Source organism: Acipenser ruthenus, chromosome 5 (genome assembly GCF_902713425.1).
Source record: "Acipenser ruthenus chromosome 5, fAciRut3.2 maternal haplotype, whole genome shotgun sequence".
NCBI lineage: Eukaryota > Metazoa > Chordata > Actinopteri > Acipenseriformes > Acipenseridae > Acipenser > Acipenser ruthenus.
Window position 1 is genome coordinate 29,424,182 of NC_081193.1, and position 12,752 is coordinate 29,436,933.

General features: G+C 35.8%; 1 protein-coding gene across 3 annotated transcripts in view; it reads left to right on the plus strand.

Annotated features, from left to right (window-relative positions):
- The first annotated feature begins 959 nt into the window (after window positions 1–959).
- Window positions 960–12,752, plus strand: part of hmgcll1 (3-hydroxymethyl-3-methylglutaryl-CoA lyase-like 1) — a 62,172-nt gene continuing 50,379 nt past the window's right edge. For all 3 annotated transcript variants that reach the window (XR_009328685.1, XR_009328684.1, XM_059023967.1), the window contains exons 1-3: window positions 960–1,276; window positions 5,840–5,917; window positions 8,973–9,080. Coding sequence is in view for 1 of the 3 variants with exons in the window: in XM_059023967.1 (XP_058879950.1) it covers window positions 1,193–1,276; window positions 5,840–5,917; window positions 8,973–9,080 (270 nt within the window). In the remaining 2 variants the exon portion in view is untranslated. The remainder of the gene's footprint in view (window positions 1,277–5,839; window positions 5,918–8,972; window positions 9,081–12,752) is intronic.

The window sequence follows — 12,752 nt, forward strand, 5'->3', positions numbered from 1 at the left end:
AGCAAGGTACTTTCCTAGATTGCTCCAGTAAAAACCCAACTGTATAAATGGGTAATTGTATGTAAAAATAATGCGATATCTTGTAACAATTGTAAGTCGCCCTGGATAAGGGCGTCTGCTAAGAAATAAATAATAATTGGAATTTAGAAAAGAAATATTGTAATGATTGTGCATTTTGTTGTGCAAGACATGAACAGAATCCTTACTTTTCCATCTATCATTTTTGCGTAATTCTTTCTTGAAACTTGCATTATACAAAAGCTTAGTTGGATGGGTCACATAGTGTAGGTGTCCAATAAAACAACTTACCCCATGCCAAGAAAAGATGGCATCTTACAATACACAGACACCCGAGTGGAAAATGTGGTGGGGCTCCATCTTCTGTGTATCATATGTTCAGCCACATTTACTACATTATGATGTGAGACAGGAAAGAATTATGATTGTGCTCAAGGTTATTATTGTTAGAAAGTCCAGCATTAGGACTTTGTTAGACCCTGTATTGATAACAGCTGCTTTTTGAAGAATAAGTCTTTCACATAGAAATTAAGTCAACCTTTACAGGGTATTTTATTACACTTTATAGTTGATATTGGCAAGAGTTTCCATACGCAAAGTGGAAATTTTCAGTGGAAATATGTATTATACATGGGATCAAATGGAACCGCATATTTTCATATATTTAAGCATGCAGCCTTCTGCTGTTGAAAGATAGAACTACATTTTAGTTGTTAGAATAAACCAATTAAGCACATGTGCAATACTGTTTTATGCATTTCATTCTTTGTAAAGGCCTTTGCAAAATGTAGATACTGTAGCTAACCCTTCTTTATACTGTATATAAAACACAGTTTTTTCATAACGCGAGAACCACTATAACTGCTGTAATATGTCCTGCCTGTTTGAATGATGCACTGTTTTATGTCCAGGGGAAATACTGCATCTCCTTACTGCATCCTTTTCCGGCTGGAGATGGTTGCCATAGCAGCAGCTGCTGAGTCAGAGTCTTCAGTTGCAGCAGCCAGTTACTAATTAGATACTTAGATGTGCAGCCTCATCCGATGCATGTCTCAAAACATTACCAAATATATTTCATGAAATAATTGTCTTGTTATCAGCAAGAGACTTAGGTTGATGCATTTAATACAGCTTGAGAGTCACTAAATTTGAGGAGTGCCGATTGAAGTAGCCAATGGGTAACATCCCCACTGCAGTGAAACACTGCCTCAGCTACAAGGATTATCCATGGCTTGCAGGGTTACTCCAAGAGGAACAGGTGGGTGGTTTACCTTTTCTATAAATTATTACAAATAGATTGAAAAAAAAAAAACACTGCTTGCAGTTACAGGATGTTCAAAATATAATTGTTTCTGGGGTAAGTGCATATTTCAGTTATGACCACTCTATAAAGAAGGTTTAGAATATGTATAGTTTTAAATTATCAAAATTTATTATAGAATGGGCCCAACGCTTCCACCCGGGTATTTCTTTTGGAGCACTGTCGAGCACTTTAGTGCACACTAGGGAAGTGTAAATGTGTACACTCAGACTTTTGACATTTACACTCTTTTTAAAACCAAAGACTGATCTAACCATGTTCTGTATGGACTGATTTAGTAATAGTGCATCAAAGAAAAGGCGTACCTTACCATCTTTTCAAGGGTGCATTTACATTGTATTAATAGAATACTGTGAAATATAGACAATACATGTATTTTCCGCTAGAAATTGAAGTGTCTTTTTGTACTTTTGTTATATTAAAGATCAAGTATCACAGTTTAACCTTCATACTCAGTGCTTAATTTGTGATGTGGCTTTACCTCTTACGTTATGAAAGTTCAAAATCTCATACTATGTTTTGCTCTCAAATGTATGCTGTCTGAGAATTTAGCATTTTCAGTAAGGCATAATATAATGCACCAAAGTTTTCTTAACATTCAACACAGTGTTATCTATTCTGCAAGTTCTTCCGTGTTTCTTGCATGTGCTAAAGCTAGAGACGTTCATTTTTGGTCTTAGGCAGAGTGACGTGAGAGCGGAGTCGGTAGTGGTCTAAATCAAAGGATAACTTGGATCTCTTTCATCTCCCTCAGCAGTGCACAGTTCATTATGGGTTGAGCGAAGTGTAGAGGATAGCCAGGGCTGGGGAGGGGAGGAGTGAGCAGGGCGGGAGACGATAGGACAGAAGGAGTCAAGAGCTGCAGTGAGAGAAGAAGAAAGAGTCATGATGGCTGAGTCTGCTGAAAGCTGAGCGATTGAGTCAAGAGGGGGAAGAGGGGAGTGAGCAGAGAAAGTAAATGTGGTTGGGGAAAGGGAGTGGAGATTGCAGCAAAAAATAGAGAAGGGGTAGAGGTGGATGTGAGAGAAGAGCAGTTTCTGGAGAAAATCAGGTCCAGCTGGCAGCCAGCTTTGAGAGTAGGAAGCAAGGGGAGAGCTGGAAAGAGAAAGAAATCAAGAGGGAAGAAGCCAGCAGAATGAATCGAGTTGGAAAGATGAATCAAAATGTGAGGTATAGAGGTGGTGATAGAAGAGAGAAAGAAGTCAAGCTTGTCAAGGAAGTGAGCAGGGGGGCGATAGAGAACAATAAGAAGCAGATGACAGGGAGAATGCAATTCAATGCGTGAAATGCGCTGACAAATATGGAGGAGAGAACAGAGGGTATCGAGAAGTTCCAGGATGGAAAAAGTAGGAATTCAGTTCCTGCCTCGTCCTGAGGAACAGAGCGTGTGCGAGAGGACGTAGAGAGAGGAGAGAGCAGCTGGGGTAGCAGTGTTCTTTGTAGTGATCCATGGTTCTTTAAGGGCCAGAAATAGAGAGAGAAATGAGAGGTGCAGGCAGAGATTAAGTCAGCTTTGTTGCAGGCTGACTGGCAGTTCCAGAGGGCGTCAGAAAGACAGCGAGCAGGAGGAAGTAGCAGAGGATTGGGGCAGGGGTAGAGAGATCAGGTTGGGTTAGAGCATTGCTGGTGGCAGATTTTGCCAGCATGACAAGAGAGGAGGACTGGGATAGCTGAGAAAGTCCTAGTGGATAGAGCAGTTAAGAAGCAGCAGAGGCAGGGCTCAGTATAGACAGTGCACAAAGGCAAAAGAGGCAGAGAGTATAGGTAGGAAAGAGCATGTGTTTTAGGATGAGTAAAACAGCACAGCTCTTTTACCGAGGCACTTAATGGGGAGTCTGATTACAGTTGCAATCACACAGGACTCAGTACCTGGGACAATCTAAAACAGTTAGCAAGTAATTATCCTGGTAATGTTTGTCTAACAAGCACTTTACCTATAAAAGGGTTCAAACAACAGCAAATGACCTTCATAGCATTTACATTTTAATGCGTGTAACCATGTGCTGAGAATACAAAAATAGTTCTCACTGACACTTTTATAGAAATATATTTATTTATATATATATATATATATATATATATATATATATATATATATATATATATATATATATATATATATATTGTATAATAGACCTTTGTATAAAGTTAAGATATATGAAGGTTGAGATACTCAGCAACAGATTCTTATGCAAGCATTAATAATGTACTGTATATTTTCTGAGCAAAACCGTTGAAAGTTTTTGGCAGACAGAATTCAAGGAAAAAATAAAACTAGGCATGCGCAAATGAATTTGCATGCAGGCTGACTATATAGGAGACACTTTTCTTTCGAAGCCACCATTTGGCATAACACCGGCACCTCTCTGTTCAAATTAAGCACTGTTCATACAGTTGTGTTGTACATGCATTTGTTTTGAATATAAACAGATTTACCTTACCTGAACATTTTTTTTGCCATGTTTTGCTGTTCTCTCCTCCTCCGTCGCGTATTTTTTATTTAGGCCCTGTAAATAAAATTCCAACCATCAAAGATCTACGTGAAATAACACTGGCTTGTTTTTAAAAGACTGCTGGAATCAACATTTACCTGCTCACCACGACAGAAGTAACCTGCCATTCAAACACTGCCACCTTGTCAGTGGAGGAGAATGACATTCAGGTTCTTGTTTTTCTAAAATGACCTCGAATCAGGTTTTTTTTGTATAAACATTGCAAATTTATTAGGAGGTGTGTTTTCAAGACCCAACACAGGCAAAATGAAATATAAGATAATGCCTCGTCTACACATACGCTAGTCGAAACGACAGTTATTATAATGTTGTAGCCATAATAATAATAATAATAAATAATAATAATAATAATAATAATAATAATAATAATAATAATAATAATAATAATAATAATAATAATAATACACATTTATTTAAAAAAAAGTTAAATGCTTTTGTTTTACAGTATGTTTTGCTGTTACAGTATATAACAAGATGTTAGGGTCGTTTTTCAGAGTTGGTTGATATTTTAAGATTAAAATGTGTTTTTTTTTCTTTCTATTATTACAGTAATGTTACTGTAACATAACAAAATGAATGAATGAATGAACAAATAGCCTACACAAAATGCCAGAATGATAGTTCAGAACAACTAGGCTTCTGGTTAGGAACAGGGCACGAGATGACAACAGAACTGGTTCGTACTTACAAGAGCGGTCTTGGTATTTAATTTACTGTTTACAATTATAATTGCAGTAAGAATTGTACAAAAAAATATATTTTATTGGTGTGTAAAAATACAAAAATAAAATATCTAAAACCTACAGGCCATTGAGTTTATTCATCCAAGATGATACTGCTGCACATGATGCCAGGCAGACCGTAACCTAGCCACCTGAGCAGCTATTGGTGGTAAAAGCTAACTCTTGAGAATAACAGGTGCATCAACTCTATTTTATTGTGGTACAACCTGACTGGAAAGAATGAAGACGCTAATTCTGGGACTGCAGCCAAAAATGTAAACATAACACAAAGCTTCAGGATGAATCAAAGTTTGCCCGAAGCAGTTTATTATGCCAAAAAAGTACTGAAAGTTTCAAGTGATCTGGGAACATAGGAAACAGCACAGCAAGGATCAATACATTTTACAGGTATTGTTATAACATATATGGATGTGATACTGGCTCTTTAAATCATTGCAGGGATGCTATAAGTCGCCTAAACAAGATCAATAGTTGTATAACTAATTTGTAAAGATATTTGATTTATTTGACCTAAAGCTAATGTGTTTGGGGAATAATTATAGTACTAATAGCCTACGTTTTTGTTAATAATGATCAGTGAAATGTTAGATAATAAATAATTATGGCTTGAATTTTCAGTTTTTATTTTCCAAATTTCTACCTCCCTTTAAATGTTAATTAGTAGTTGTTAAGGTGTCTCTGCATCCTAAAAAAGACAAAACTGTGAATTAAAGATATTTTTTTTCTTCGCTACGAATCAAGGAGATTTTGAAATGACAGACTTGCTATCAGTGTACACTCCGTACTGGGTAAGTTATGCTGAAAATAAAATCTGTCAGGACAACTCTTAAGAGTGAAAATAACAAAAGCACAACGATAAACTAGGTGACTGCAAGAATCAAATGCAAATCAGCAATGAACAATTAACATAATTTGTCACATCTGTTTGAAATACAAATTAAACAAAACAAATCAGGCCCAGTCAAGATATGCAGGTAAAAACAAGTGGCATTGTTTTGTAATTAACAGCTTTTTCTGAGTTTAATTGGGAAACAGAATCGGCTCAAAATAAGTTTAAAGGGACGTCATGTGATCAAAAATAAAACCTGCAAACTTCAAGCCCTAATTATAATATATACTGTCAAGTGGTATCTGCTTTAATTTTAAAATAAAGGTATACATATAGATACACAGAAATATTCAATAGTGTTGTATTTTCTTAAACACTTTTATAATGATTAAATTGTGAATGTTACATCTTCCAGGGGGCTGGTAAAACTGGACTTCCAGAGTACGTTAAAATAGTGGAAGTTGGACCAAGGGACGGTCTACAAAATGAAAAGGTATTTCTTGTAATTTTCTAATGACGGTTTTCCTAATACTTTCTTTTTTTTTATCTACATATCTACAATAATTAAATAATTCATTGTCACAAAACATGTTTTGCCAATATATATATTATATAGGTGTAGGTGTTCATTACATAACTTTAAGCTATCATATTTGTTTTTAGTAGTCTAACTTCAATAGGGTATTATATATATATATATATATATATATATATATATATATATATATATATATATATATATATATATATATATATGGTGACATTTACATGCGCAAGTCATAAGAACAGAAGAACATAAGAAAGTTTACAAACAAGAGGAGGCCATTCGGCCCATCTTGCTCATTTGATTGTTAGTAGCTTATTGATCTCATCAAGCAGCTTCTTGAATGATCCCATGGTGTCAGCTTCAACAACATGAAAAGTCATGACAATTTTCCTAACTACGTGTTTGTCATACTTTTCAGGAAATGCGTTGCTATGCAGTTTTGATTCAGGAAAAAAAAAGAGCAAACCAATGCAGATTACTCAATTCATAGTTATTTAGGGGAGGGGATATTTAAATGTGTCTGCTTACTAAGTAGGAAAAGAACGACTCTGAATACAGTGAGGAGCGCTTCATGTGTTGCCATGAAGATAAAAACATTTAACAAGAGAAATTAATTCTGGTGTTGTCACACACATTCTGAATTATGCCTCGTATTAGCTACTTATTTGTCTGGTTTCCTTTCCAACACACACACACACACACAATTATATAAAATATAATTTTTACTAAGTACAAGTTTTACTACTGAGAATTTATGTGTGTGTGTGTGTGTGTGTGTGTGTGTGTGTGTTTGTGGAACATCTGAAAGTTACATTTCATTAAACTAGAACCGCCTTTTACAATACATGTTTTTATTTTGAATATAGCCTACAATATTCTATATATATATATATATATATATATATATATATATATATATATATATATATATATATATATATATATATTACACACACACACACACAAGCCTGTTGTTATCTCTACTGAACCTAGCAGCCATCAATTCCTTTGTTTTGTACAAAAAATGCACCGGGGAAAATATCAGTAGGAGAGATTTCATCTTGAAGCCAGCCAAAGCGCTTCAGCAGAAACATTTCAATGAGAAAACTGCAAAGCTGCAGGCTGCAGCAGCTCAACCTGGATTCTGTGCTGCGAGTGACACACACGCAAGAGAAACCATATCTTACTTTCGTTTTAGATTTTTTTTTTTTACAGTTTATGTACATAAACCTGTTTACACACTAGTTTCTTTTGAAATGTTTGTTTTATTATAGTTTTTCATTTTTGAAGTAGTGCTTTATATGTGGTAAGTTAGAAAAAAAAAACATTTTATGTTTAACTCTTCATTTAAATACGGCGTTCCGGCTGTGCAGATGTTTGATATGATGTGCTTCAATAAAACATGAGTTGTATCTGCTAGTTTGTCAGATGATATTTAAAATGTACCGTGATAATGACTGCCGTCAGCGGTTGTAGAATATAACCGCGGCGGTTCTAGTGTTAAAGTAGTCCATACATGTACATTGTGTGTGTGTGTGTGTGTGTGTGTGTGTGTGTTTGTGCGTTTTGTATGGCCTTTCTGCTGGAGATTACGTGAGATTAAATCAGAAGAACGGGATCTTGACTGCTGAAACCTCGTGAGCCACAAGCATGATTCCTGCTCAGCTTTACATGGGTTTTTACAGCTATTTTTATTGTGAGAACGCGATTGACCCTGCCCTTAAAGTCGCACTGCCAAAAGGACCTCCTTTTGCTGTTTCATGGCTTTAGTTACTTTTCACGTGCATGTAAACCCAGCCTTTGTTTAGTATTTGCTGTCCAATAGATGTGAACTGAGCTTTCAATACAGCAAGTCAAAATGAAAAAGCCCACACTTGCATGGATTGATTTTAAGTTTGATTCACAGTTGATGCTGTGACGTTCAAGGGGAAAGCTACCGTCTGCTAGAAGTCTGCTAGAGCTGGAAGCTCCAGTTTGAACATGTTTGCTGTTATTACTGGAGAGATAAACAATGATGGCAATTGTATTCATATTTTATGGAAGAGTTAAGAGTTAATTAGGGTTAAAACAATGACCTACCAGTACTTGATACATCACATGATACCAGACTTTAAAACAAACAGTGCCTGCAGCAACTATTCGTCTTGGGTTACACTTGGTGTACGTTTCTGGTTACCTACTTGAAAGACAAATTCACAAAAGGTTTTGAACTTGCTTACTAAAATTTCCCAAACAAAAAATGGATAATTGCAATTTGCAAAAGGCAATTGTTGCACACAGGAATTCACATTAATTGGTTTGCAAACATAATACTCAGAATCTGTTTTGAGGGCAATTACACCCTAACTATGGAAGTAAATCTTTCCTATCTTAATTAAATATTAAAATGTTTACTTTTTTCTGCATGAACTTAACGTATTTTACTGTATTTGAGGGACTTTCATTACATAGCAGTTTGAGTCATTCCAGGTTTTTCTGTGCACTAAATTGGCCACATGTGAACTTAAATTGAAGGATAACTAAACTCTAATTAAAACCTGGAATGGCTCAAATTGCTATTCCATGGGAGCCTTTATTCCATCCCTGTTTTTTCCATTTAAAAAAAAAACATGGTTATTATTTGGATAGTTATACAAAACACCATGTGTTTTGTGTTTTTAGTTGAAATATTTGTAAAATAGTAACCTTGAAATATGTAGAACACATATCATTGCCTCTTGCTTTACCAATGTTTCATGTGTTATGTGTTTGTTGCTTGTAAGTCACATCTAGATCAGTTCCATATTTGGGTCTGTACTGTTGAGAGGTATAGTTCTTTGCTATTTCTTGTTGAGGTAATTGCATCAGGGAATGGCTTAAGATTTACTGACTGGAATAGGCTAAAATGGTCTCAACTTATTTCAAAGTTACTGCTGCAGTACATCCTGCCCTGAAGCAAAGATTATATTTGTCTTAACAGGAGCATACTGTATTTTTAATCAAATGAATGTGTTTCTTACAGGAAATCATACCAACAAGAACAAAAATTCACCTAATTGACCTGCTCTCAGAATCAGGACTAACTGTTATTGAAGCAACAAGCTTTGTCTCATCAAAATGGGTGCCACAGGTAAGAAAAACACATTCCTTCCAATTATAATGCAATGTAGAGCTCTCCGTTGCTTCCCAATTTAGTTTATTAATACATGAAACTGAACACATATATTATAGTGTTGTGTGGAAATGAATGTAGACTCACGCATGTTTTTCAGGATCTGGAATGCAGCGGTTTATTAAGCCGAGACTCTACACTTAACAGGTAAAGCGTAAAACACAAAACTGCAGTGCTCACTGCTGTCCTGTTATGCTCAGCTTCAGCACGGTACAATTCAACAGTTTTCATTCATTCCCTGTACATGAAGCAACAAGAAAAATTTGGCTGAAATATTCGACGAGATAAATTTATAGTAACGAAACACACCAGCTAGCTGTCCGTTATACTAAACTGCGCTAAAGACAATACTTAAGCAATACAATAGTTTCAATGCACTTCAATGGGATCACACAACTACAAAACACTGTGTGTAAACCAATCAAATTGCAAATCAACCTCTATTCAAATTTAATCACTCACCTGCTACTAATCACAAACAGTAGATCACCGAATTAAAACACCACCTTTATAATGTTACTTAAATACAGCTAATGTTAAGAGTTGGAATGAGGCCTCTAGTAGCCAGTAGCCTAGTAGCTTTTAACACTTTAGAAAATGAATTCCTTCAACCAGCTAATGTAGTTACATCATCAACAAGCATTCATTTGTACTTACCAAAATCGCTAGTTTCTTCCTTCTGACTGCAAACAGCAAAACACAATCCAAGCAGGTCAAACAAAATGGTTTACTATTGCGTATTATTAGATGTTTTAGTGGAAGCATTAGACGTAGTACATATGGTAATACAGCAAACAATAACAAAAACAGAACTGGAACTCTGGACTTTACACCCTACGCTTAAACTATGAGGCTTCTCATTCTTCCTCAAGGATCTAAAACAGCAGGTCCTTATGTTGATTTCTGCTGTCACCTTGTCTTATTTGACACTACAAATACGTAGCAAAATGGAGTGAGGTAACCAGTGGAGTACCACAGGTATCAGTATTAGGTCCTCTGCTATTCCTAATCTACCTTAATGACTTAGATTCTGGTATAGTAAGCAAACTTGTTAAATTTTCAGACGACACAAAAAGAGGAGGCGTGCCAAACACTGTTGCAGCAGCAAAGGTCATTCAAAGTGATCTAGACAGCATTCAGAACTGGGTAGACACATGGCAAATGACATTTAATAAAGAAAAGTGTAAGGTACTGCACACAGGCAATACAAATGTCCATTATGAATACCATATGGGAGTGTGAATGGGTGCCCTCCCCTTGTGCATATTTATGTATTATTTGTATTATTATTATTTTGTATGTATATAGTATTTGTGTGCGGGTGGATGAAAGTCGTCCGTCATATTATTTATTATTTGAGACCAGCGAAAAGCCAGTCTCTTAACGTGTAATTGGCGTGGATGGGGTTAAATACCCCATCCCTATAAAACCTGTGCGAATGTGGCTGGAGCCTTAATAAGGTAATTTATTAATAGGTAATTAAGGCTTCAGCCACAAATATAAAAGACCGACTCCATACTCATTAGGAGAGAGAAGTCGAGAAGTAGAGAACGGGAGTGAGGAGGAAATAAATAAATAGCCGAAAACAAAAACAAATGCTATACGTGCTGGTGCAGAACCAGCACTATACTTGTTTTTGTGTTAGTTATTATTTGTCTGTTTTGTTTGACCAACAAGCAGTTTTGTTTTGTAAAAGTGCTTTGTTTTTGTTTAAACGTTTTATTTAATAAAGAACTGAGCGAGTAGTGCTTTTTCATACCCCAGGACTGCCTCTCGTGTCTATATCTCCCGGGTCTGTGACGTCATCCACCAGCCATCAGTGTGACAGGGAGATACTGAAATTGAAGAATGAAAAAGATCTAGGAGTTTATGTTGACTCAGAAATGTCTTCATCTAGGCTATAAAAAAGGCCAAGTAAATGCTCGGATATAAAGTGAAAAGTGTTGAATTTAAATCAAGGGAAATAATGCTAAAACTTTACAATGCATTAGTAAGACCTCATCTAGAATATTGTGTTCAGTTCTGGTCACCTCGCTACAAAAAAGGATGTTGCTGCTCTAGAAAGAGCGCAAAGAAGAGCAACCAGAATTATCCCAGGTTTAAAAGGCATGTCAGATTTTGAGGTGGGGGCCCACTGGAGGTCCATTGCCTGGGGAACACAAAACACTGGTGCCGGGCCTGTATGTGTGTGTGTGTATGTATGTATGTGTATATATATATATATATATATATATATATATATATATATATATATATATATATATATATAGTTTTCATCCATCTGTATTTCTAGTGCTTTCCACAGTGTGATCACAGTTACTGTAACTGCAGTGAGAATATATCAGTCTTCACTGACTTGAAATAGGGCTGCTTTGATAAGAGGGTGAATTACCCTACCTATGGTTACACATAATTCTAAGACTGTTCTGTTGGTTCTGTTGTAGAAAATGTGGTGGCTTGGGGAGATATTAATTGTTTGGACTACATGGTTAATTGAGTTTATATTTAAACCCAAATAGACTTGTTAGCCTAACAATCCTTTACAAAGATGCATAGATTGGCAGAGGCCTGAATTGTAGGAAATTCGTAAACAGTTATTGTTAATGTCTTCATTAATGATGTAAATGTAAAGCTATGAGCTGCACAGGGGGAAAAAAAGAGAGTAAAGCTGTCCTCAGCATAAAGTGGGTGTGATGTTGAGCAGGAAGTGATGGTTATTGTACATCACAGAAGAGATAAGGTAGGTTTTATTTAGAAAAAAACAAAACTGTGAACAGATAAATACTTCGAAAGGCCCCTAATGAGGTACCAGTATTACAGTTTAATTGTACCAGCTGTTTGCAGTTTCTTTGGTCAAAAACAAATAAAATGATTCCGTTTGGTCCGTTTGATATATTTGTTTTTATTCCAATGAAATCTGTATAGTTTTGTGTTATTTCTTATTGATCAGGATAATCACATTTGGAAGTTCACCTTGTCTTTAGACACAGTCCACCATACTGTAAAGCTAGACTGGGACACTGGTTGAGTTCTAGCCCAGAGGGTTAGCACCCCCTACTGAGCCAACAACATCACTTCCTGCACCTGATTTTGGATAGGCCCAATTTTGCTTAGCTTCTGAGGAATAACTACTAGTGACATTGTGGGATGGATAATGAGAGTTTGTAAAGCAAACTAAATGAAGTTACAACCTGTAAACCAAAGACTGAATGAGTATGTAAAATTAAGACACAGACAAAGTTTTTGTTAATGAACTCCTTTATGGTGACCTTTAGCTTCTAAAGGAGTACAGGAGTCTATTGACTTCAGTTTTCTGTGCCCATGATGAAAACAAATCTAAATTAAACTGAATAATAGTAAAAAAAAAAAAAAAAAAAAACACTTCATACTTCATGGATTTGGATACTCCTCAGCAACCACTGAAATCCAATTCCATTACAAGACCCTTTGAAAAATCAATGCACTAAATTAAGATTTGAAATATGAGGATTGCAGTTGGCTAATTTACCAGATTAATTACCAGAAGCCAAAGAGCATCATTCAAGAGGCTTGATTATTCTTGACTTGTTCAAAAGAAACTGAAGCACTAATATATTTCGATAAAATAGATTGCCTCTTTAGCTAATTGAT